Source organism: Ambystoma mexicanum, chromosome 2q (genome assembly GCF_040938575.1).
Source record: "Ambystoma mexicanum isolate Mex_15411 chromosome 2q, UKY_AmexF1_1, whole genome shotgun sequence".
Lineage (NCBI taxonomy): Eukaryota > Metazoa > Chordata > Amphibia > Caudata > Ambystomatidae > Ambystoma > Ambystoma mexicanum.
The window spans coordinates 1368480880-1368506148 of NC_090924.1; the positions used below are offsets into that span (position 1 = coordinate 1368480880).

A 25269-nucleotide genomic window follows, 5' to 3' on the forward strand; every position below is an offset into this window, starting at 1 on the left:
ATCCAATGCCAGGCGCATTATGCCAATTCTCATGGCCTGGGCCTTCCCGTTGGCGATCGGAAGTATCTCCAGGTGCTTCAGAGCTCTCCTGCCTCGCTCGACCCATGATGACTTGCCATTGTCTCCCTAGTAAGCAGGGGGGTCAAATGTATCCCCCTCTGCAGTTTTGTTTGCGCTCTTTTCAGAAGTGACCCCCGGCTACCTTGAGTATGAGCTGAAATGGGATCACCCTTCCTGCTGTCATCGCTCCGATGACCAAGATCTCCTGGTCACACTGAGATCCTTCCTTGCCAGTAAGGGTGGCCGCTCTCTGTCCAGCCTCGCTCAGGCCCTTTGGCATTCTCTCTCCTCATCTCTTCGCTTCAATCCCTTGCTCACCATCTCCCGCCATGGCCTTAAAACGTGGCCCTCCTCTACCATTGGTGTCTAGACATTCACTTGCCGCTCTCTTCTGAACTTAGGGCAAGAGGCCACATTGTGATGCATGTGCGCTTTGCGAAATACAAAGAAACAGAAATAAAGGACAACTTTGTTTTAGAAGGGAGGCAAGTTGTGGTTCAAAGTCTTTGGGTGGTGATATTCTGGGATCCATGCATCAGCAAGAGTTCCTCTATGGAAAATGCTCACCGCTCAGTGGCTTAAATAAATAAAAAACTGGGGCATTTCGAAGAAAGGCAATACAAAGTCTTTCCTTCTCCCTTGGGCATCCAAGAAATGCCAAGTTGTTGTGCCTTCTCTTGGTGTTCATGAAAAGTGAAAAAGGGGTCAGCAATTCTCGTGGGCGGGGGGGCTTATTTGCCAACATCAGACAGGTGGATTCCACTGATCCTGCAAGGGTTGGGTGGCGCCTATCCTAGTTTGTATCGTGACTGCCACGACCCCCCAAACCCCTGTGGTTACATTGCAACCTTGTACCTTAACGTACAGCTCATCGAAAGGCAGCCTGTATTTCTGGATCCCCTCCGTTGTTTACAACTGTAACCTACAGTCACAAATACCAGCTATATCATTCAAGGGTGGGTCATGGTCCAGGTGGGCATAATTCAGGTTCTTAAAAAATCAAAATGCTTTAGCAAGATGCATCTGGGCAGGGCTGCCAGCTGAGGGCGCTATCGGTGCACGGTCTCCAGCTAAGGGCCAGGTCAGAACAGGACTTCCTGCCAAGGTCTGGGCCAGAACGGGGCTTCCTTCCAAGGGACGGGTCAGTAAAGGGCTTCCAGCGGAGGGCCAGGTCAGTATAGGACTTCCGGGTCAGTACAGGACAGCCGGGTCAGTACAGGAATACCAGATCAGTTCATGGAGTCCTGGAGTCCTGCTCAGGGCCAGATAATTACATAGTTTCTAGCGGAGGTCTAGGCCAGAACGGGGCTTCCTGCCAAGGTCTGGGCCAGTAAGGCGCTTCCAGCTGGGAGCCTGATCAGTACAGGTCAACTATCTGTTGGTCGCATCACTACAGGACTTCCATCTCAGGGCCATGTCAGTACAGGAATCTCACTCAGGTCAGTACAGGGCCCCCAGCTGAGTGACAGATCAGTAGGTGGCTTCCAGCTCAGGGTCAGGTCAGTACAGAGATCCCAGAGACCCCGGATAGTAGAGGGCTTCTAGCTGCAGGACAGATCAGTACAGGGTTTCCGAAGCACTCCTAATTATGGTTCTTGATTTCAGGCAGTAATTAAGAATAACCCTGCAAAAAGCCATACAAAATACATTTTCATAAAAGGTCAACGGGCAGATCTGCAGCATACAGACCAGCTGTTTAACGAACCTCTACAGTGGCCGCCTGACATGCCGTATAAAGGATGGTGTCTCGCTCATCCATCTGTATAGAGGTTGAAGGGGTATCCGGCCTCTATTGCCCTCTTTGCGGACAGTGCCCCACTGAGACCCTGCGGATATAATATCAGTGATCAGAGGGACATCCTAAGTGTGCTTTGGTTGGTGTGGTAGTGTGAGGCAAGGACTTCAGAACACACTTCACTTACCGTGAACAGCCACACGATGTATGGACAGAGGCTTCCATCCCAGGTCTCCCAGACCACCATCCCCTGGCTGCTCCTTCTCCCGCTTCACTTAGCTTCCCCCTTCCTCTAACTTCAGGATTCCAATATGGAAACCTTTTTACACTGACCTCCTAAGGCACACGATTACACACATGCACATGTTCACACACACGCACGCACATACAAGAGTACGTGCATACATAGTACTTCTTTAAATATATGTGTATGTACTTACATACACAGAACGAAGCTCACATACATTGATGAATGCATATGTGCAAACATATATACACAAGCAAAGTCAATGGAACACCCAAAGAGCACGAAGTACACAAAAACCTTGAAGAAGATTCAAGGATTGAAAAACGTATCGGCAACAAGGATTTTTTTGAAAAAGCACCGAAGACATGAATTATGCTTGATAATTGGAGTAATTTAAGTATTAGATAAACTGGGCACTAAAAAATGCAGTATATGATGCATGTTAGATTATTGAAATAATCTATTAAATAAGTATGAAAGTCTATTTGAGCCAAGTCACACATTCCACAACCCATTGGGTTGATTAAGCTATGTATAAAGTAGCACTGCCCTCTTAGACAAAGACAATTTCCTGGAGAAAATGTTTGACATTTGAGCTCATTTGCATACCCACAATGCCTTGCTGTTGTGGCTCAGAACTTGAAGTGAACTTCCAGCGATGGCTACTAGGCGGCGTTGTGGCATGTGCGACTTGGCTCAAATGGACTTTCCTATTTTCACACTTCAGGTGAAAGGTTTTTTTTCAAACCTTTTTAAACCCACCATAACTTTCTTGGCATTGTAAATAAGTTACATATACAAAAAACAAGATAAAATGATGGTCCGCCCACGCTTTCGATAATAAAGAAGAAGAAGAATAAAATGATTTTCTTTCGGCATTGTTTTTATCAAGAAACTCGAGCATTATGAATGAAATTGAAATATGATGAGTCAGACACTCTTATAACTCTGGTACTTATGAATTAACCCTTAGTGTGTACACAGTAAATTTGGTGAGGTTTGATAAACATTTTCAGAGTTGGAAAACAGTGTGAAGCTCCCTCCCCCCAACACTTTTCACTTTTGCTAGAATGAGTATTCCCATGGACAAAATCCACCTCTGAGGACAAATATATAAAAATTGGGCAGTTCAACTTTCAAGATTGTTGGCATACACCTAGAGTTTATAGAGAACCTGTGCATGTTAAAAATATCTAGGTGTATCTATACTGCTGGCATGTGCAGAACACACACAAAATATTCACACAGACATTCACGAAAATTGAAATTCTGAAATTTCACTGAAAATGAAAGAATTTCCATTTCCGCACACATGGCAAGGACACACCCAACGGAATGAAAAATAAGTAGGGAAAAAGAGAAATAAACTATTTTTTTAAATGAATGTGAGATCACAAACTATACATACGAAAGTCTGGAGATGTTGGCCGTTCCATTGTTATGGTAGTATTGGTACAAGCAGGTGCTCATCAAACCTTAACTCACTACAAGCAGGTGCTCATCAAACCTTAACTCACTACAAGCAGGTAGTCATCAAACCTTGACTCACTACAAGCAGGTAGTCATCAAACCTTAACTCACTCTACAGGAAAACTTCACAACTGTCCCTTTAAATATTAGGTAGGTTACATTAATAACTTAGTTAAAATCAGTGTAATTATGTTTTGATGTAGTGTGAGCTAAGGCGCGGTGAACGAGTGTGTGTACCATAATGTTGTAATTCAAATTATTTACTTTTTTTAGGTTGTCACTATTATGCCATTTAACCAATGCGTTTTAATGTGTTGGTAGAAATAAATGTCTTAAAAATATAGGGCAAAATCATGCATCAAAAATGCATTTAGATCTTATAGCATCATCAACGTTTTTAGAGTTAATATTGGTTGATATTGCCATCCGCCAGAGGGAGCAGCAAACAACTTTTCATAAACTAAACTGTGTTTAAACCCAGGTTCAATGACTTTACCCTTAATTAAAATAAACTTAATAATTAATTGAATTTCAGAAAGAAACATATGATACTAACTTCTGTGTGGAGCGGCATCACGTCCAATGACCTGCCTCATTCTATTCCGCTGCTCACCCAACCAGAGGAGCCGGTCAGATTGCCCGGCACGACTTTCCCCTTGTAACTGTCACCAGGTCCTGACCATGGTAACCCGCTCCTTTCCAGATCTTACTGTAGTCTTTCTTCCCATTCATTTCCCTGCCACTGGGTTGAGACTCACAAGCCTGTGGGTATCTCCCTCTTCTCTGTTCCCTTTTGACTGCAGTGGGACTTCCGCCTCCTCTCCCAGTGCTTCTAGGGAGGGATGAAACATGGCTGCTTATGGCTCTGTCACCACCTCTATATGCACTTTTCATATCTTGGGGGCTGTCTCTTGCACCCCATTTCTTTAGCTACCCTAAAGATTTCCAGGTCCCTGCATGACCCTTCCTTGCAAATGGGCAAGCATCCCGCTCTTCCTTCCATCTGTTCTGCAGGTTATCTATCGCGCTTTGAAACACTGTGTATAGGCGCGTTATAAATGCCATATCATATCATATCTGTGGCCCCATAGCTATTTTCCCGTTTAAATACTGAATATTATTGTGGTCCCATCAATTCTGTTTTTTCCTGCTCCCTTATCCCATCCATGGATTTCCCACTTTCGCTGACACACTGTTCCTAAAATGTATGGATCCGTCTTGCACCCTCGATGTGGCATTTATCCCACTCTCTGTGCCTCTGCTCTCCTGCCTGCCTTCCCTGGAGCCACTCGTTTGTCTAAGGACCATCTGTGAGTCTAGGGTCTCCCATGGCCTTTCCGCTGTTCCAGTCCCTAGTGTGGAACGCACCTTGCATCCTTCGCACGCGCTGACTCCGTAGTGGTAGCCGGACGACTTGTCCTGACACACAAAGCATGGCTTGTAGACCCTCGGCGGCGGCAGCGGCGACGGGGGGCTTGGAACCAGTTCCTCGGAGCTCGTGCTCTGGGTTTCGATGGCTGGAAAGAAGAGAACCACGGGTTAGCCAGGTGTTACTACATTGGCGGAAACCAAAACACAGGCTGATCATATTTGTCCCAATCACATATCTGTAGGAAGTACTTACAAGAATTGTATAATAACAGATTACTATTTGCACCCCTTCTTTAAGTTAAAACCTCAGTCCTCTCTCCATTTTTATCCTATCCAATGGTCTTCCCTCCGTGGATATAATTGAACATTTTCTTGTGTGCACAACATACATGCCAACATGCCCCATTCTGTTTGGCAGATGCTAGTTAGGTCCTGGTTTTAACTGGGTTTATAACATGGAAATCCATGACTACAAGTTCCAGAATGCAAAGTGGAACCAAGACTGGACTAACATCTCCTGACTGGAATCGAGCGTGTTGGCATGTGCGGTGTAAACATTTATTTATTTATTAGATATGTGTAAGGCCGCCTATGCAACAAATGGTGTATCAAGGCGCTACAAGACAAAAGAGGTGGGAGGGGTGGCAAGGCAAGGGAGAAAGATAACAATAACGGTCCTAGGCCTCGTGACATTTGGATCGTGCAAGTGCAGTAACCAGAAGTGCCGGGGGGCGGGTGCAGATCTGCGCAAAATGCGAAGTGCTACGGTGGGAAGGGAGGAGAGTGCAGGGCAAGAGGAGTGAGTGCAAGTGAAAGGGAGGGGGCTGGTACCCTGTAGAACTCAGAGGGGAACCAGGCAGCCAGTTACTGTGGCAGTCGGGGGCGTTAGCAGGGGAGGGGGAGAGGGAAAGAAAAAGAGAAAAGGAGGGTCGTGAGGAGCTTCCAGAACTTAAGCCTGAGATGGGCAGGGAGACCATTCCAGAGGGATGCTCCTGCGGAGGTGAGAGATCTACCCCCCATTCTTTGCTTGTAGAAGCGTCTGATCTACAGAGAGTTGGAGATAGAACACCAAAGGGCTCTAGCAGGGAGGTATTTTAGAAGAGAGAGTTGTATACAGCGGGTCCCAGGCCTTGTGGATGATGCAGCGGGTCTTGAACTTGATCCTAGCAGCAACCGGGAGCCAGTAGAGAGATTTTAGGGCTGGAGAGATGCAGTCCATGTGCTTGAGGCCAAGGATAAATCTTGCGGTCCTATTTGTGATTTGTGGAAAGTGGGAGAAGAGAGGATAAAGGAAGAGGCTGTTGCAGTAGTCCAGCCTAGAGAGGACCAGAGCTCTGGAGACATTGAGTTTCTGGGGGAAGGTGAGGAAAGGGAGTATGCCTCTGAGGCGGTGCGGCTGAAAGTGGGCCTTCTTGGCACGGTCCGCGCAGTGAGGTGCGAAAGAGAGAGAGGATTCAAAGATGACACCAAGGTTTTTTACCTCAGAAGAGGGTGGGGGCCCATAGCGGGCGGCCATAGTGGATGCGAACAAATCTAGACCTCACCTGTCAGTTGAACATCAAAATGAAATGCAGAAAGAGCAAAAAAAAAAAGTTTAAGGGACTCCCAAAAAAGATAATGGGAACCGGAAGAATAAGCGAGTTAAAAGCTTGCAGCAGACACCTGTGTGTGAACTGCAGCCATAGGTTCCTGCGAGGCATGAAGGCTGGCTCAGCCCAACATCCTTCATTTGCCAATCATTTGTTTACCATTAAATAGTGCAATAATAGTCATTGCTTAACACTTGGAACCAGGAAGCTCTATATAAAAACCTGCCATAACCAATAATAATACAATTTAAATTAAAAAAAAGATTCGAACATGGCTTAATCACAGAAACACACTGTAGACACTACACTTTTTTCAGCCCCATTAACGTAGAGAAAAAGTGTAAACATTGTACTGCTTTCATCAAGTGAAGAGGTTGTTCCATGCACATGCGCTGATGTTTGCAAAGCAAGTCATATGACAGAAATAATTAGCATAGGTGAACTGAGTTGCCAATGTTTATTCCATGGTCACTGACATAGCTCTCAACTCACACGCTTTTGGCGGGTATCACCCGCCTTGTAAAGGGTTGACTCACCCGCCAAGCCTCCTGCACGCCCATTAATTCCAATGGGCGTCTCACCCGCCAAAAACAAAATCAAGTGATTTCACCCTCCTTTGCGACACAAATGGTTGAGAGCTATGGTCACTGATAAACAAAAGACGGTGCCGACACGTGTTGTTTCAAACACATCTGTCTTTTTCAAGGCGAATAATGAAGTCCTCTTGTCAACTGGTCAGATTGCACGAGAGTATGTCGAATTCTTGATGCTGCTAGAATGCAGCAATCTTATAAAACCGTGGCGCTATTGCAACTGGTTACATATGCTGAAACTGAGTGCAGCACGGTTTCCCTCAATAACAAAGTAGGTTGCCGATATCAGCATAGGGTGACCAGATTTTTCACAAAAAATACCCGGACAGGACATAGACATAAAAGTAGGACTAGCATAAATACAAATAAAAATATAGTCCTACTTCTATGTCGCTGGTCTGTTGCGGGGGTGGGGGCTCGCGGAGATGGTGCGCACACATGCACACCCCTCTTATTGGAGGAAAGTGGCCGGGGAGGGGAAGGGAGAGGAAATGAGGCGTGAAATGCTTTTTCACTCCCCCATTTGCGCATTTAGAGTTGCGCCGGGATCCGATTTCGGGATTTTGAAATCGGGTCCCGGCAAAAACAGGGACCTTGGGCACCCACCCTTGCAAACCCTGAAAGGGGTTTGCAAAATGAAAAAACTCCCGGGACCCCAGGACGGATGGCGATTTCCCCGGACTGTCCTGGGAAAACCGGGACGTCTGGTCACCCTATATCAGCAGTCATTTCGGGTCTGTGCAGCTCCCGACCCTTTCATCGTTCGGCGACTAATCAATGCACACGCCAGATGATTTAGCAGCTTTAGTGTGTACAGACACACCTATAGCCAGGAAAGTGTATTCCATCAAAACATTTCCTGTTATTTTAAATGTTGCCTTTTAAGAACTTGCTGACACACCACAGATTGCCTTTACTGTGTGTCACATTCCTGTTACCTTACCATTCGACAATCTGAGGGAGCTAATGCACCTGCTAGCCAGACTTTAATGCCTAAAGCAACGCAAAGCTATGAAGCAGTGCTGGAGAGTCGACAGCAAAAAGGGACAATGGTTTCTTGCTAAACGGATAATCCTTCCTCGGGGCTGAAGAGTATTCCAATGGCTGCACGCGCCCACTAAGGCTACATATTGAGACCCAACCTTGCCTCGCTGCCCCTCTCACCCTGACTCTACTACACCCCCAGGGGAGCCCGCAGAAGTTCCCCGGCACAATAGATCTCTTCAGCCCTCCCCCCACATGTTTGGAATTTTTTCGGAAGGTTAGATAAAGTAGCAGATAGATACGCCGTTTTAAGAGAAGGGGACTGTGTGTTTGCGTTTTTTTTCGAAAGTCTAATTTAACCCAGCCTAAGCTCCGATGACAGATCGCGCCGTTTTACACATTTTTTTCCCCCGACGATCGACCAAAGAGATCAGAAAATCCCTTTCATTAGAGCAGGCCGCAAGATGATTAAACTTGCATTTTCGGACGAGGCCTTTGGGCAGAACTTGGAGACGCAGCCATCATTTCCGGGTTAGGGGTCGTCTGGCTGGAGCCCTGGCGACGCTGCTACTAATGAGTGCGTCAAAGGACGCGCTGCAGTTTCTGCTCCCGTCGTTCTCCTGGCCGGCATTATTTTCGGCACCAGGAAGTCGAGTAGGCCCAGATTTTTGCTTTGTTCGGTCTTGTTTTTGGCAGAGGCGAGCCGCTCGCGTACACTGGGCATGGAGTCAATAGGAAACGGCAAAGTTCAACCAAAGTCCACGAAATTAGACCCAGATTTGTGCAGTTCCAACGCAGGGCTTTTGACTGCCGTCAAGCGATAGTGGGCAGCTTGCAGACCTAGGCTGTGCTTCTGTAATCTCCAAGTTTGGCATCAAGAAAATGCTGTCGGCCTTTTAGCACGTCTGACGGACAGGTGACACTTGCAAGTGCTTGTTTGTGGAAATGTGTGAGTGGCACACCGCTATTTCATTATATGCATTGATTAAACTCCGAATATTTGCATAATATCGCCTAGGACAAAGAAGTTTGCGCCACAATGGCAGTGCAAAGTCATGCAAGAAATCTTCAGTAGTACAAAACAGGCACTGACACTAATTTTGTTTCAAAATGGATAAACCTGCATACACACATAAGCAGGACACATTTCTATTGTGTAGAGTAATGGCATTCTGTAATATGGGGCAAAGGGGGATATCCAGAAATTGCAGACTTTCTGCAGAAAGTGGGGATGATCTAAAACCAGTGGCAGGAGAATACTCCATACACCTGCCACGGCACCACTCAGCAGCCATCCCTGGAAGCTCACCTTCAGCTCAGGGCAACATGGGCAAAGGATCTTGGGCAGGCAAAGTAGCACAAACGCAAGACGTGTGCGCCAGAAAAATGTCTTTGTCTTACAGGGAAGTGCACATTTACACACAGCTTCTTGCACCCAAGATAGACAATTCATATGTCCACTTCCAAATTTGTGTGGGTTTCTCCATTTCTGTTACAACCATAACGTCCCTCACCCCATGAGCCACTAGGCCCAGTGCTGGATTAAACTATGTGGAGGCCCTCAGGCAGTCGAAATGTCGGGGCCCCCCTTGCAAACGATCACGTTTGAACTGTTCTGCACCGCTTTATTTTGAGCCGTTGTTGCGGGGCTCCTAAAAGGAGTGGGGTCCGTAGGCCGGTCCCTACTTGGCCTAATGGATAATCCGACACTGACTAGGCCCCTATTACCCACATGGTGGCCCACTTTACCTGGGGAGTGGCCTTTGACCATGCTCATGTACCCAACAGCCACCCTCTTGAACAATAGCCATGGACTGCAGCCATGGCCAGTGGTCACATCGCCCAAGGGCATGATCTTTGACCACTGCCAAGCCACCTGTACTGGGCAGAGGACCTGGGCTGTGGCCATGGACAGTGGCCACTTTGACCACAGCATGCCTTTCATCTGTGTCCTAGGCATCCTTGTGCAACCTAATGAGCCCACTGGGCTTGACCTATCTTTATGACCCGGGCTCCCTGCACCAACTGGTTATGGACTGTCACTTGGCGCAGGGATGGGCATTTGGCCCATCCCTGCGCCTGATCAAAGCTATGGCCATGAGTAAAACCACAATGAATGGCCTGAGACCATAGCCATTGGTCACTCTGCCTTGCCATCGTCTTCTAGGCCCCCTAAACCCACCTATTGTGGCAGCTGGCCTGAACCCGTAACCATGGCCAGCTGTCACTTTGCTCAGGGAATGGCTTTCAGTCCAAGCCATTCAAAACCCACCTTTAATGGCCACCTCCCATGGCCGGCATCTATAGCCACTAGTGACTTAGGCCATGACCCATGCCCCAACCCACCACAGTGGCCTACAGATTTGGGTACTGGCGACTCTGGCTATGCACCAGGTCGCTAACTTACTGGTAGTGGCAGCAATCCCTTTGCATGGGCATAGCCTCCGACCATATGTGGGGGCCCACTAAGCACCTAAGTGATTCGATGCGTCATGGGTCAGTGGCTACCCTACCAAAACTTAAGCACTTGCCATGGCCGGCTGCCACCTCATCCCCCAAGTGGCCAATGACTGTGGAGGCAACCCACTCCTGTGCCTTTTATCACAAAGTAGCAGCTGGGTCTAGCATGCAGGCAGGTCCAGCGGCCACTCCTCCCCACGACTTGTCTTTGGGCCACCAGACGCATAGTGGCCACTAATGACCTGTGGACCACCAGTCTGCTCCTTGATTGGTTATGAGACCCAGCTCAGGCCTTCGGACCCACAGACAGTGTGGACAAAAAGAACCGTCCAAAAGAACTTTTCTACCACACGTTCTGGCAGGATAGCTCAGTGGCAACGTGTTCGCATTGGAAGCAAGACGACACGAAGCAACACAGGTTCGATTCCCCGGGTCTGCGCTTAGAAACCTCTGGGTATTTAAGCGCATTATAAATACGCAACTAAGACAAAACAAAACTATTACGCAACTAAAAACAACAAAACAATTCCTGTAACAGCGCCTCGATGCCCGCGGGCTGTGTGAGCGCTTCAAAAATGCAAAATAAATAAATAATCACACTTTTCAACTGCACGACTCCATCACAAGACTCACTTTAACAGTCACATTGCTGTGGGTTCCATGTAATAACGTCACCTTTTTTTCCTGACCCCTAAAATAGTTTCCCCAAATATTCTTCCAGCAGTATAATTATATATTATAAACTACAATCCTGGAATATTTGGGGAAAGTGTTTGATTTTACTGAGAGTATATGTTTGGGGAAATGTCGCCCACTGGCGGCCATTTCCCAGCTGACTATATCACTGGACACCATTGATGCGAGCTGCCTAATAGTTAAAGCAAGCGGATGAATTCTTTTTTACCCACCGAGTTCCCCTATTTTAACTTATGTGTGTTCGACTGTGTGAGCATCTCTGCGTGTGTGTGCATGCGCGTATGATTATTGTGAGCATTTTCCCCATCCTTCTGTGCATTTAACTGTGTGCTTGCAGCACGCTGTCTGCACATATGTATATTGCATGTAGATATTATGTGCATGTGGTGTTCATGTGTCACGTACATTTTACTATTCCAAGCATGGCATTTGTGCTTTAACTTGTTCAGAATGCAATGTTTGTGCACATTGCATGTTGTTTCTGTGTAGACATGATGCATAGCCAGGCCCTGATTCATTGAATTACTTGCGTGTAAAACAGGGATTTGCGTGCCATTCTGCCCATGCAAATCCCAATTCGTCACACAGGGATCAGGGCCATGGTGTATGTGCATATTGTGATCACGTGTGTAGTGTATGTGCGTATGCGTGGTCGTAGGGATAGTTGTGTGGTCTGAGCGTGCGGTGGTTTGGCTCGTGTGTCGGGTGCGTATGTTTGTGCAAGGTGTCTACAAGTGTGTGGTGTATTAGCAGGATGTCTTCACTCATTCTGCATCCATTTTGTGTGGCTAGCAGCTTTTGGGTGCGTACGTTAATGCTGTGTACATTGCTGTTGCGCATGGTGTGGAGTAGTGTGTACGTCATCCGCAAACGCGGATAGTTGTTACTCGGCAGGTCTGAATGAGAGATATATTTTTGGGATTTCAAAATGTCAGTATCTCAAGTTTTGTTAAATGTCTGTGGTGTGCACCAGCTCCAGGCCAAAGCTTGAGTTGTGCTGTAAATCTTGTAAATCGGGGTAGTGAGATCAGAGCAATAAGTGCCTGTTTTTTGAATCTATAGAATACCCAGTGAAAAACCACACCTTTTTTTAAACATATGTAAAACAGTGCACGACATTTCAGCAACTAACAGTGATTGAACGTGGCCTAATCGGTTGCTTGGCACATTTGGTGAGCGAACATTGACGTCACGTGGTCATAATTTACAGTTTCCTATGTAAAGTATTATGAAACTAAACTCATGTACCCTTAAGCATTAATGTTTTCACATTATTTTACACATATATGAATATGTATATGTGTCTTTCTACCCATATATATATTGAAATATATGTCTCGCTCTAAATATATATATGTGTGTGTGTGCACGCGTGCAGCACACACACACACACACACACACACACTCTGAATCTGCGCACAGCCAAGACGCTCTGCCCAAAGTTCCTGGGAGAGGCGTCTGAAGAACTAAGAACATGTGCAACGCGACGCCCGTCACCGCGCCAAACACTGCACACCAACAATTCACCCAATTGGCCCAAAAAGATTCATCAACATGTAGTCCATGAAATGGATTTGGGCCCTGCCTTAAAATGAGGCATTCTTTCCTGAAATACACTTTTTCACAATGTCATACATTGATCTTAAGTGTTCCAAATAGACATAGAAATAGAAAAGGGGCATGTTAATACCCATTAGGGAAGAACCTATTTGACCAGTCTGTTTTCACATAACTAATCACATATTGTCGGTCTGCCTGTATGGACCGTGCCGTGCATACTAAGTGCCTACGTGTGGGTGCCTATATCCCTTCATACCCTAAACCTCCAACATTGTCTATAAGTGACATGTCATTTCAAGCAGAATTATCCTCCAGTATGGTGCTAAAACCCTCATGGCTTGCATATGCATCACAGCTGTTTTCTGGATTGGATACTGGTAGTTGGTTGGGCCGAAGGCTCCACGCCAAATCATTATGATATTTATTGAGCACAGGCTTAGCTTCGGAAAGCAACTGAGTCCTTTACAATTATAGAGGGAAGAGCATAGTGAGTGAAGCAGCAAAAAGGGGGACCGGGAGATAGCAATAGGGGCGAGCGGGCAATTGACAGGAAGGGATCTCCAAGCAACCAGGGGAGGACAGTGATGAGCAGATCACGGAGTCCCAGGTCGGGTGGAGAGTGGGGGGTTTGTGGATCTAGGTGTTAGGCAGGAGCCATTCCTTGAACAGGAAGGTATTGAGCTCTTTCCTGAACTGTGCAAGCGATGGGGCGAGTCTGATGTTGACGGGGAGGAGGTTCCAGAGTCTCGGGGGCGTAGACAGAGAAGACCGGTCTTCTGGTTCTTTGCTTCCTGTACCATCCTTCTTCCGGAAAGTTAAGATCCATGTAGCCTCCCTCCCCATATGCCAGAAATACCTTAAACCGTATCCCACTAGTCCGGAAAATGCTACACTGGTGGGCAATCAATCAGAGAGAGCCCTTGAAACCAGTCGCTTATGGCGTAGCACACCTACCTGCAAAACCAAACTGCACCTGGACAGGCAATCGAAACCCAAAACCAGGTGTCTGGGTAATACACATGTTTTTCAGGAAGAACCCTTCATTCATGTGACTGACCCCTATGGAACTCTCTACCCCTCAACCATCCGGAAACCGGTTTCGTCATGCATTTGATAAGAACCATTCCTAATTACTCTGCTACAGAATAACTTGCTTCAAAATCCCCTCCTTCTGCTCATCTTCCTAAAAAAGTAGTAGTCCAACATTTGAGTAACAAAAAACAATAATGAAACTAAAAATAAAATACACATGAATGGTTTTTGCTGGATCCAGTTCCTTGAAGTTGGATTTTTGAAAATCTATTGACCTGCTATGGAGAGTATTCCAATAGTACCAGTTGCAATTGATGCATGATAGTGTCCAGTGCCTTATGTTGGTTATTTTATTTGTGCCTTGAAACACTTGTGTATAGGCGTGTTATAAATGCCATATCATATCACCTCGCAAAACTCTCCCTGTCTTTTGCTGCATATGCACAGTCCAATGTCTAAAAAACAACTTATTAAAAAACTGGAGCCAGTAGAAACGATGGTAGCTGTGCGACATGACTATCCACCATGGTCGCAACAAGGGCCAGAACACTTCAAATTAAATGTTAACTATACAGTTGCAATTACCTTTGCTGTGGGGGAATGGGACTGTAGGAATGTTGCCAAGGAGTGGGTTGGTGGGGGGGTGTTGTCTGTGCGAAGTGTTATGACCACCATCCCTCCATTAGGCAAGGACCACATTGTGGAGTTACTCCGTATACTTTTCAGTAACCTGGCCAGGACCTGGGGCAAGGGCGGGGGTGGGTACTGAGACCCCGGGCACACTGACATCTGTCTGAGAAGTGACAGGGTGGGGGGGGGGCGTAGGGAGAGAAGTGGATAGGACTCCCAGCCTTTCTCAGCAGTAGGCAGGCAACAGGTGCAGAGCACATGCCTGTCAATCCTATCCATACAAAAGGATTGCATGGGCAGAGCTGAGCCACACGACCCTCCCCTTACAAAGCCATGCTTTGTTGTGAGTTACACAAAAAACGAATAATCGAGTCGCACGCGAGTTTCTAAAAAGTGCTCCAGCTTGACCATTATGTAAAGAAAATATATATGATTTTTCCTGTGACCATTGAACAAGCCCACTTTTCCCTTTATTCCCATAACAATTACAGTATGGATTGGGCTCCATTCAAGAAACGCAACATTATATTGTAAATGGTCTCTAAGTTTACTTACAACGGGCGGCTTCATTGTAACCTAGAATCAAGCCTTCGTAAGCATCGTCATAGCGCCTCGATGCCTGTGGGTTGTAGTGCGCTCTACAAAAACAAATAAATAAATGGTGATAACCATATGTGTTCTTTTAAAAGACCACGCTGTTGGGAATTGTGCATATGCTGGTAGTTGGAAGACATACACCAAAGGACCATGTCAATGATGTTTTAACCCCTTAAATCCCGGGAGGATAGCTCAGGGGCAACGTGCTCACCTTGGAAGCAAAACGACACGGAGCAACTCAGGTTCGATTCGCGGCTGTGCGCTTAGAAACCTCTGGGTATTAAGCGCGTTATAAATAACCTATCATATCATATGGTCTGACCTTAAGTGCCGAGGACGAGTATGCTTGTCCTTTTTTGCATAGACTTACATAATGGCCTGGCACTTTTAAAGCACAGAGGCACAGAAAAATCCTGCGTTTGACCACGTCAGACTGGCGAGGCGGGTGACATCGCCTCTTGCATACACAACTGTTTGCAGGTTGAATGATCGATTCAAGCTGCACATTTTGCTTCTGATAATCCGACCCCGTCAACCCGACGAGGACTGAATGTACCAATCGATTTGCCCGGTTATAAAACAAGTTGATTTGCTGATGGAAAGCCCACTGCCCCACCCTGCTAATCCGATTGGTCCAACTGAGTTTATAATATGGGTCTTCTCTAAAAGCACTGCATACACGTGCAACTCTGTTTAAAATTGGATGTCATCGAAGTGTGAGTTTAAAAATAGAGGGCGTTTTTTTAGAGGGCGTTTTTTTACCCCTGAGTCGGAATTTAAATAGAGGTTTGTTTCAGCAGTAATATAGCCCAGTGGTTTAATGGCTTTCCCCAGACACACCTGACCAGTGTGCGGTCACAGGTTCAAATCTTAGCGGAGCCGACTTAGCTCTCCATTCTTTGGTATCAATACACTTAAGGGTATCCCGTTGCTTTCTTGGCAGTAATTATTACTTCGTGGTAATTTACTACGACGTAATTACTTCAAAATTAATTTTAAAAAATGGCTATTTATGGATTAAGGAATAAAAAGGAATGGGGAGGGTTTTGGGTAGGAGAAGTAATGAAGTGGAGGGGGGGGGGCATTTGGGCACCCCCAAAATAAAAATAAAAACATTCAAGCAATGTTACAAAGTAATTACTTCGTAGTAAATTACCGAGAAGTAATTGCTGTTGATGAAATGACATGGAACGCACTGAATACCTTTATATTAGGGAACAAGACCACAAACTGGAAACCCACTAGAGGCGAGTGAAATCTGGCATGAAACGCTATACAGAAATGTGATTGTTATTTTAACACAAATATTTATAGCTTCTGTTTTCCATTAAAAAAGGAAAAAAAAAAGAAAGTGGCTCATTAATATAGCGCTAAAGCCTGGGAGGCAGGCGTAGCGGGCCTATAATGGCCCACCACCCTAAGGCCATCCACTTGAGCCTACGCCAATGCCTCATGGCCATCACATCTGTGTTTGTATTAGTTGTCGAGGTACTACGACCCAAGGGTATCTAGGCACAATAGGTGACAAAGTTAAATAAAACAATCCAATCCTAATTTTAATGAACATCTTAACCCTTTTATGGAATTGAAGCTACAAAAATCGTTCCAAGCGATTCTATATAAGAAAGTGAAAGCATTGCTCAATGTATGAGGGTGCTCTCTCTTTTTTTTTTTACAGTAAATTGGGTGCTGCCGTGAAAGACTGTGTCCTCCTCAAGAGAAAGCGCCTTGTTGAAAGACAGAAAAGTGTCGAGCCTTGGAGTAAGCGCCCACCAAATGAGAAATTATTTGTAATGACTGAAAAACAATCAAGAGACATTTAGAGGAAAACAATTTAACCTGGTGCCTGGAGTTAGCTTCTTTAATCTTGATATTTGATGAGTTGACCAGCTGGGCTTCATCAAGGCTAGTACATGTAATTTCACTTCTGTGCAGAGAAACTTTCTATCGGTTCACTCTTTGTTGAGTATTTGATCCATCAATTCCTTATTTAGTGCATTCTGTTTGAACACATGGTTCTTCCATTTCTACGTTACGTCAGTAGTCCTCATACGATGTGAGAGAAAGTTTATCGATATTCAAACCATTGCTCCTCATAGACCTCAGGGAATAGAAATCTATTCAGCTTTGCCACATCCGGCACGTAAGAAAGTTGTAAGCACTCACTGTATGAATAGGTAGATTATACATTCGTTTGGTGACCGGCAACCTTTTGGCGTTCCTCCTGAGGACCAAAAGGTGCCGATCGTGTCCAGATGAATTTCTACTCTTAAGCGTGTGCATTGGATATGAACTGCAGAAGTGTATTGTTGAAAGACATCTTGCCTGGAAATTGTGCTATGGTTTCCCTGTCTGCTTTTAAAGTCAGAAGGTTCGGGAATGCATCAATACTAGCAGTTATTGACTGCACTCCGAACATTATTATTGACTGAGAGGAGGTCAATAATGATCTCTGTGTGCTAATTAGGCAATAAACCCAGGGAGGGGGGCGTTGTGTTTATGGGCCTATAACTCCCAGCATGCAAAGTGAGGTTGGCTATAAAATCAGGAATGGCTGATGGTGACTCCAATGCAATGGGGGCCAATTGGCTGCCATGGCACAAGAAGTCATACCGAAAGATTTAAATTCTAAGGTGGCCTGTCATTGCCTGCGTTTCGGTGATTAAGCACCAAATAAAAGGAGTAAAGATAATCCATGCACCAGAGACTGAGAGGTTATGACCCCCCCTGGAAAAAAAAAAAAACAGAAGACAGATGTGCATGTATTGGAGGGGTTGGCTTCTGCCAGCGCAAGCCCCTGCTTGTCATTCAAAAGATGGCGCAGGCGGGTAGCGCCCCATATTTCATTCTGGTAAGTCACAGGGCAATTTCCTAGAACAGGGATATAACTCCAATGTTTCCCTGTGATAAGAAAGGACAAACTGCTGAGAAAACATAAAAAGTGATATATTCGATGGCCGGTCGTCAACTGTGAGGCAGCCCGGCGCAAACTAATAGGCCGCTAAAATCACCTGGTGTAAATCCAAGCCCGGACATTTAATAATGGCCGCCGTCTGTTGGCATTGAACTGTTCCGCACATTGGGAGATTGAACATTGCTTTATGCATCCCCTTTGCCATTGTCAAATAGGTCTGCGAGGGATTCTCCGATCATGCATTTCTCAGGGCTGCACAGCTCTGAATGCAGGAAAAACCCAGAAACCGAGAATGTGATACCTCCATGGGGCCACCTGGGCCACAGTATATTCTTTTAAATGTTAAGACCACACGATCTTGATAAAAAGAGATACACTAGGTCGCCCAGCATCATTATGGCCAGTAGATCTCAGGGGATAAACTAGCACATCTAGCATCATTGTGGCCAGTAGATCTGAGGGGCAAAACTAGCACATCTGGTATCATTATGGCCAGTAGGTATGAGTGGCTTAACTAGCACATCTAACATCATTATGGCCAGAAGAGCTTAGGGGATAAAATAGCACATCTAGCAACATTACGGCCAGTAGATCTAAGGGGATAAACTAGCACGTCTAGCATCAATATGGCCAGTAGACCTCGGGGTCTAAACTAGGACAACTAGCATCATTATGATCAATACACATCCGGGGCTAAACTAAATCACCTGGCAATATTATGGCCAGTAGATCTCAGGGGATAAACTCGCATGTCTAGCATCATTATGGCCAGTAGATCTCAGAGCATAAAATAGCACATCTAGCATCATTATGGCCAGTAGATCTAAAGGATAAACTAGCACGCCTAGCATCATTATGGCCAGTATACCTCAGGGAATAAACTAAGAAACCTAGCATCATTATGGTTAGTAGATCTCAGGCTTTAAACTAGCACATCTAGCATCATTATGGCCAGTAGATCTCAGGGATAAACTAGCACGTCTAGCATCATTATGGCAAGTAGACCTCAGGGAATACACTAGGTCACCTAACATCATTATGTCCAGTAGATCTCTGGGGATCAACTGGCATATCTAGCATCAATATGGCTAGTAGATCTCCCGTGATAAAGTAGCACATCCAGCATCATTATGGCCAGTTGATCTTACAGGATAAAGAAGCACATCCAGCATCATTATGGCCAGTAGGTCTCAGGGGATAAACTAGCACTTTTGGCATAGTTAGGGTCAGCACACCTAAGGAGATAAACTAGGACACTTAGAAGCATTATGTCCCGGTGATCACTGGGGATAAGACAGAACTCGTAGTATACCTAGGGCCAGCCGATCTCAGGGGATAAACTAGGACACCTAGCATCACTGTGGTCAGTAAATCTCAGGGGATACATTACCACACCTAGCATCATTATGGCCAGTAGGTTTTAAGGGATTTCTTCTGTAAGAATGGCTGCGTTGTTTATTGCCAGCCGTTCAAACGTTTTGAGCGTTGGGAAACCTTGTAGCACCCACCTGAGTCACCCGATGCTGGATTGATTGGGACCTAATGTGTCCGCCTTTCAAACGCATATGGCGTTTACAGGATTGCCCAGTATGCCAATCAACCCCATAGGACAGGGGTCTGCAAACTGCAGCTCTCTGGATGGCTGGGCTATGGCTCCCATGATCCCTCACCATTGAGTATGCTGGCTAGAGCTGATGGGAGTTGCAGTCCAGAACATCTGGAGCTCCGGAGGTTACAGGCCTCGGCCACAGGAGAACCTGCCAGCAAGCCCTCCCTGCAATAGCAAATCATTGTGTACACACTATGCAGTTCCAGGATGTAAGGGCACCCACCCACGTGGAATACTGCGGCTCCTGGAGGACGAATAACTGCATTGTACACACTGCACAAAGGGCAGTGTGCGTATGAGAGTGTCAGTGACCACCCTTAAACATATACGATATTGCTCGGCTGCGCCCAGTGCTCCCCTCCATGGGCTAGAAACTTAAGGAAGTCTGCAGTAGACGAACTTGACAATACATATGTATTATTCCTATCGTGTGACCTTTGTGGATGCGCTCATGTGCCAGTTGTGTGCAGGTGAAAGTGGCACTGTGAAATGGCAGGGCACCTGCTGCTAGCAGTGAATTGCAGGAGGTTTTCAGATCTAAATGTGGGTACAGGACAGTCCTATTTACACGCCTGATCATTATGACACATTTTAAGGTTTATACAAATGACCCATTCATTCATTCATTCAACCCCACATTAAGTGTATTCAAGCATTGTCAAAGCCAACGGTTGTGCTTTTGTGTAGGTTTTCTGCTTTTTCCAGATACTGCCCTAATGCTCTCACCTGACAATCGGAAGGCAACAGCTCAGGTATTGGCAAATGTTGCCAATACCTGGGCATATTATAGCAGGGCCTGATAAGTACCTATTTATTGCTTATACAAAAGCCAAAGCGATTTGTTTTGCCGATGCTTATTATGTTTGAACAGGAATTCAGTGCAAGCAACAGTTGCAAGGACACACATACAGCTTATATGTCAAGTGCTTAACGAACACCTGGTTAAAACAGTTTCATTACATTGGGAGCTGGTTTAGCAGGTTTATAGCTACAATTGAGCCACTTTCTTTCAAACGGCTACTTGGGAAGCACAGAGCTAGAATCAAAGAGATTCCCAGGGGGATATCTTTTGGGTGGGGAGGGACATATATTGGCTGGGATTCACCATAGGGTCTATCACAGTGATAGGCAGTCAATAGGTGGGCAAATTACCCAACATCGACCACAGGTTGTGTGTCCCGCCTCACATCTAATTTCTCTCTCCTTTCTTCACTTCCTATTAGAATAGTTTCAGATTACAGGCAGCACTTTCAGCACCATGTAATAGCCTAAACTAAAAATGTACAGTATCATTAGGTTTTCCTGAGCAATTAAGGCCACCAATATAAAAGCTTTAAAAAATCTGCTCATGTCTAAAACTGCACCTGACCTAGTTGCAGTTTTGTAACTACATGACCACATGGATGCCAGTTTTACTGAACAAGTATAGAAATGTATGATGTTAACACATTTGTTGTTGGCAAATGACCCCACTGTTATATTAGCAAAATAAGTCAGGAGTAGGTTATGTTATGTTGATTTATACAGCGCACCCCTACCAGTGCCTGGAGGCAGTCTCCAGGCACTCATGTGGCTCAGCAAGAGAAGAGGGAGGGGTGGGGTGTGTTAGGGAGGATAGGATGATAGGATATGTTCAGAATCAGGTGCAACTGGTAAATAATGCAAATAATAATGTAGCATTTATATAGTGCTACGAACCCTCAGGCATTTGAGCGCTGCTTATAATTACCCATGGTCTGTGGTGCTCATGTATTCACCTCGGAAGGATGAAAGGCTGAGTTTGGCCGTGCCAGGATTTGAACCTGCGTCCAAAGCGAGCGCTCTACTCGCTGTGCTATCAGACCGGCTGGTGTCTGTGTGCCTTGTCTTTCATGTGGGAATATGTACCAAAAAACATGTTTTCTCAACATTTTCCAACAATACTCCAGAGTAATGGGGAAGGGGGTCCCAGATTTGTCAGAGGTATTTAAACGACCTATTAATGAACTTACACATGTATATATTTTAGAAATATATTTCGGCCTCTTTTTTGATCAGTTTTGATGATGAATTTCCCATCCAAATGAAGGATGTGCAATAAAGGATGAATATGAGGTCTGGCACAATTGAAGGGTCGGGGAAGCACATGGTACTCACGCAGCCTGTACACACTGGCATCTTCTTGACGATAAGATGGGAAGATAGCAATTGTCATTAAGAGATTTGAACAATCACTGTTCTTCCAAGGGCCCCCACCAGATGACGCTGCAAGGGAGAGCCAGGCCACTTTTATCAGTACCGGGAGAGCTCTGCTAGGCAAGGCGACATAGGTCAGCAAGAGGGACTTGACTCTGATGAGTGTCAGGCAATGGAGGCTGCATGAGGACACATGGCCAAAACCAATAAAATGTAGATGGTTGCTTCTACCTTTACTGTCTGATTGGTAGCAAACAAATACTGGAATATTAATCATTCCCTACTTATAGGGAAGCTGGGTTGGGGAACACTCACCAATCCAGAAGTAAAACATGTCCAGTGAAGTGTAGCCCTTATTTGCAGTGCAGAGTAAATCATAACACAAGTGGCATTTAATTACTCCATTGACTCTCTGTATGGAAACATTACATCATACATGGGAATTTCCCCAAAAGAGTATTCCATGTGGGGGCAAAGCTACAATCACGGATTCAGCTTTATTTCTGTTTAACTCAAAGATGATTGAAGAAGGAAGGTCCTTTTCCCCCAACCGCAAAACACCCGAACTAGAAGAAAAACCAAAGACAACATGGCCGCCGGTCGGACGAGCGCGCACCAACCCCCACTGCACCGCCGATGGACAAGTACAATGAAAGATACCCTGTCAGTCAACCTTACAACCCTATGGCAGTGCCAACATTATGCAAGGTGGATGAAGACACGCAGGATGAAACCAAAGACAACTCCATTGACAGTCTTGGCTGAAGCGCCAAGAAGCCATGCATCTAGTCGTTAGAGACAACATGACATAGCCACATAGATATGAAGCACACGTGCCATCCCCACACTAGGACACAATCACTCACCCAAATACACTAAGACACAGGCATACAGTTCTATGAGCTAGAGGACAGCAACATTTCCATGCTGCCTGCACAGTTATTATTTTGCCATTAGCTTGTCGCAGCAACGCAGAAACCGCAAGAAGCAAAGAAGATATTGTGTAACTGCTTGCAGATGCCCACATGCAAATAACCCTACAGATCACAGGAACAGTAACACTGGGGTCAACTAACCTATGGATAACATGGACAGGCACATACAGTAGACACCAGACTATGGCTCAGAAAGTCACAGTAGGCCACAATGATCTCAGAAAGCTAAGGCTGAGCTGAATACAGCGTGAACCAGAGAACTGCCATGTGTCGAACAAGACCATTGCCAAGGTCTCATTGTTACAAACAACATTCTTCCTCCTGAAATGAAGTAACACTAGCGCGGCAGACCCGAATAATTCACCTAAATTCAAACTAATTCAGAGCTCCAGAAGCTCACAAATGCGGTCTCAGGACACGTGGTCCAGATGAGCTGATGACAAGCCAAGAATTGATGGCTGAGAAGAGCAGAGATCTCACAAGCTAAACATCAGCTGGCAACAAAGTTGTTACAACCAGAGCCGAAGTTACATGATGGGAAAGGAGCACTCTCATAGTCGATGGTAGTTCACATAAGAGTATAATGCGGACACAAAGTTGCACATGCTACCTTGAACAGGTACACTCCGAGCTGATAACCAACTTGGGTCCCAGGCCTGGCGGCTAGCGGCTCAACCAATCACAATTCATGACCCTAGGGGTAAGTAACGGGGGGCACCAACCAATCATTGGTCCGCATACTGAAACAATTTAGAAATAACAGTTTTCGTGGCTGATCCAGGCCAGACACCTGACATGGAAGAGCCAGTAAGCTAACCTCTATAGGGACCACTATCGGAGGACTACCACTCAGCACCCGATTATATTTGATGATAGGTTTGCTTGAGAAGGGCCCAGGTCGTGACGTCATTGTGACATGGATTTGCCTAAAAACTGGCCTGCGAGCCAGTGTTCACTGATTGTGCCTCGACTTCTATCCACGTGCTAATCCCTGATGGTATGTTGGCTGTCAGAAACCACAGTTGAACATGCACCACCCTGTCTGAACTTGTTCCTTTTGGGAAAGGCGAAGGAGTTTGGCCTTCAATGAGCTTGGTGTCCGTGAACTTCTAGCAAACCACCCTGCTTGCCTGGGAGTTCTCCCCTAACAAGTTGGTAGCAGCGGTGATGATTTGGTGTGTCAGCTCGACCAGAGCCTGCCTCCTTCTCTGCCAGACCTGAAAGGCTGTGGGACCCTTGCAGGTATTGCGAGAAGAACCGGGAAAGCGCTAACCAGAGAAAGGTCATCAGGAGCTGTTGAAATAAACCTGTTCGCAATCGGTGAGGGGTCCAAGGCAGAGCGGAAGGGAGAGGCGAGTGGTTGATGGGGATCCAGCAGCCGAGCAGCATCACCGAGCAAGGAACGTAAGTATTGGTCCAGACAATTAGCATATGCCGGTATAAGGGAGGGTGTTGAGTAATTGTTGTGAGGAGGGAGGTATTGTTGACAGTATTAATAGTGTGTTTTAGTAGTGTTAGTAGTGTTATTTGAGTAAGGACCAGAGCAGAGGTTGTAGTCCCTTTTCTATGTTTAGAGAGCATTCGGTCTTCGAGGTAAAGGGTTCTAATGAACAACCAATAATATAGACTTGAACGGTTTGCATTATAGAAGTATGTAAATATTGGATACCTGTGAATTGGACATTGTAGGCCGGAGTATAGATGACGGTATTCCTGTACGGGTTAGCTGGAGCTATCCTAGATTGCAGAAGGTGTGTTAACTGGTTAGGTCTCCTGGAGAGAGGCATTTCACATGTTAGGCGACGCAACGGGGCAGTTAGTCACAAGAAAATAGAAGTATACTCTGCCCTGGAGAGGTAGGAAGACAGCTTTGGCGTTACAGGGGAATTTATTGTTGTGTGGGTGTCATGATCTCTGCTTCCAAAAGGTCAGGGTTTTCCCAACTCCCTTGGAAGCAGATCCATAACCCAGGTTCCGAGTGCCAACCAGTCCCAATTGGGACCTTTTGGACCCAGTCCTGGCGCCAGTGGCACCAGGCTCATAATTATGCCCAGTCCCAGCGCTGGAAGTGCCGGGCTCATAATGCTTGGGTGGACTTACCTGCAGCAGACCATGCTGCTTACTTGCCTGCCAGTTGAGCCTCGGATCCTCTTCTGTTTGGAACTACTTTTCCTGTTGGGTGGGGCTGGAGCCACTCCCTAGATTCAGAACACTGGAACTCTTCTGGAAGGCAGGAACTCTTTTCTTACCAGGAACTCTTTTCTTACTTAGGCGTGGCTGTGGAAGGAGACACCTAAGCACTACAGGAGGCTATTTAAACCACACCCGGTGGATGAATCTTGCTTTGCGTTATTCTGCAAACTCTGCAGCAGAACGCTCATCGTGTCTTCTGCATCCGGACCTGGGCCTAAGGAAAAAGGCTTACCATCCTGAATCCAGTCTTCAGCAACACCTATAAAGACAAGAAAGAACAGGTTAGCATTCCGGCATCTGAAAGGCAAAGGCTTACCTACTCTTCGTGCGCTCCGGAGGTCTTCACACTGCATTCCGGCATCTGAAAGACAAAAGCTTACCATCTCTTCGCACGCTCCGGAGGCCTTCGGCGCTGCATC

General features: G+C 45.9%; 1 protein-coding gene across 1 annotated transcript in view; it reads right to left on the reverse strand.

The window, feature by feature from the left end:
• Positions 1-25269, reverse strand: part of RARB (retinoic acid receptor beta) — a 544674-nt gene that overhangs the window by 443791 nt on the left and 75614 nt on the right. Inside the window, exon 2 of the mRNA XM_069648851.1 lies at positions 4881-5029. Within this exon, the coding sequence (XP_069504952.1) occupies positions 4881-5029 (149 nt within the window). The remainder of the gene's footprint in view (positions 1-4880; positions 5030-25269) is intronic.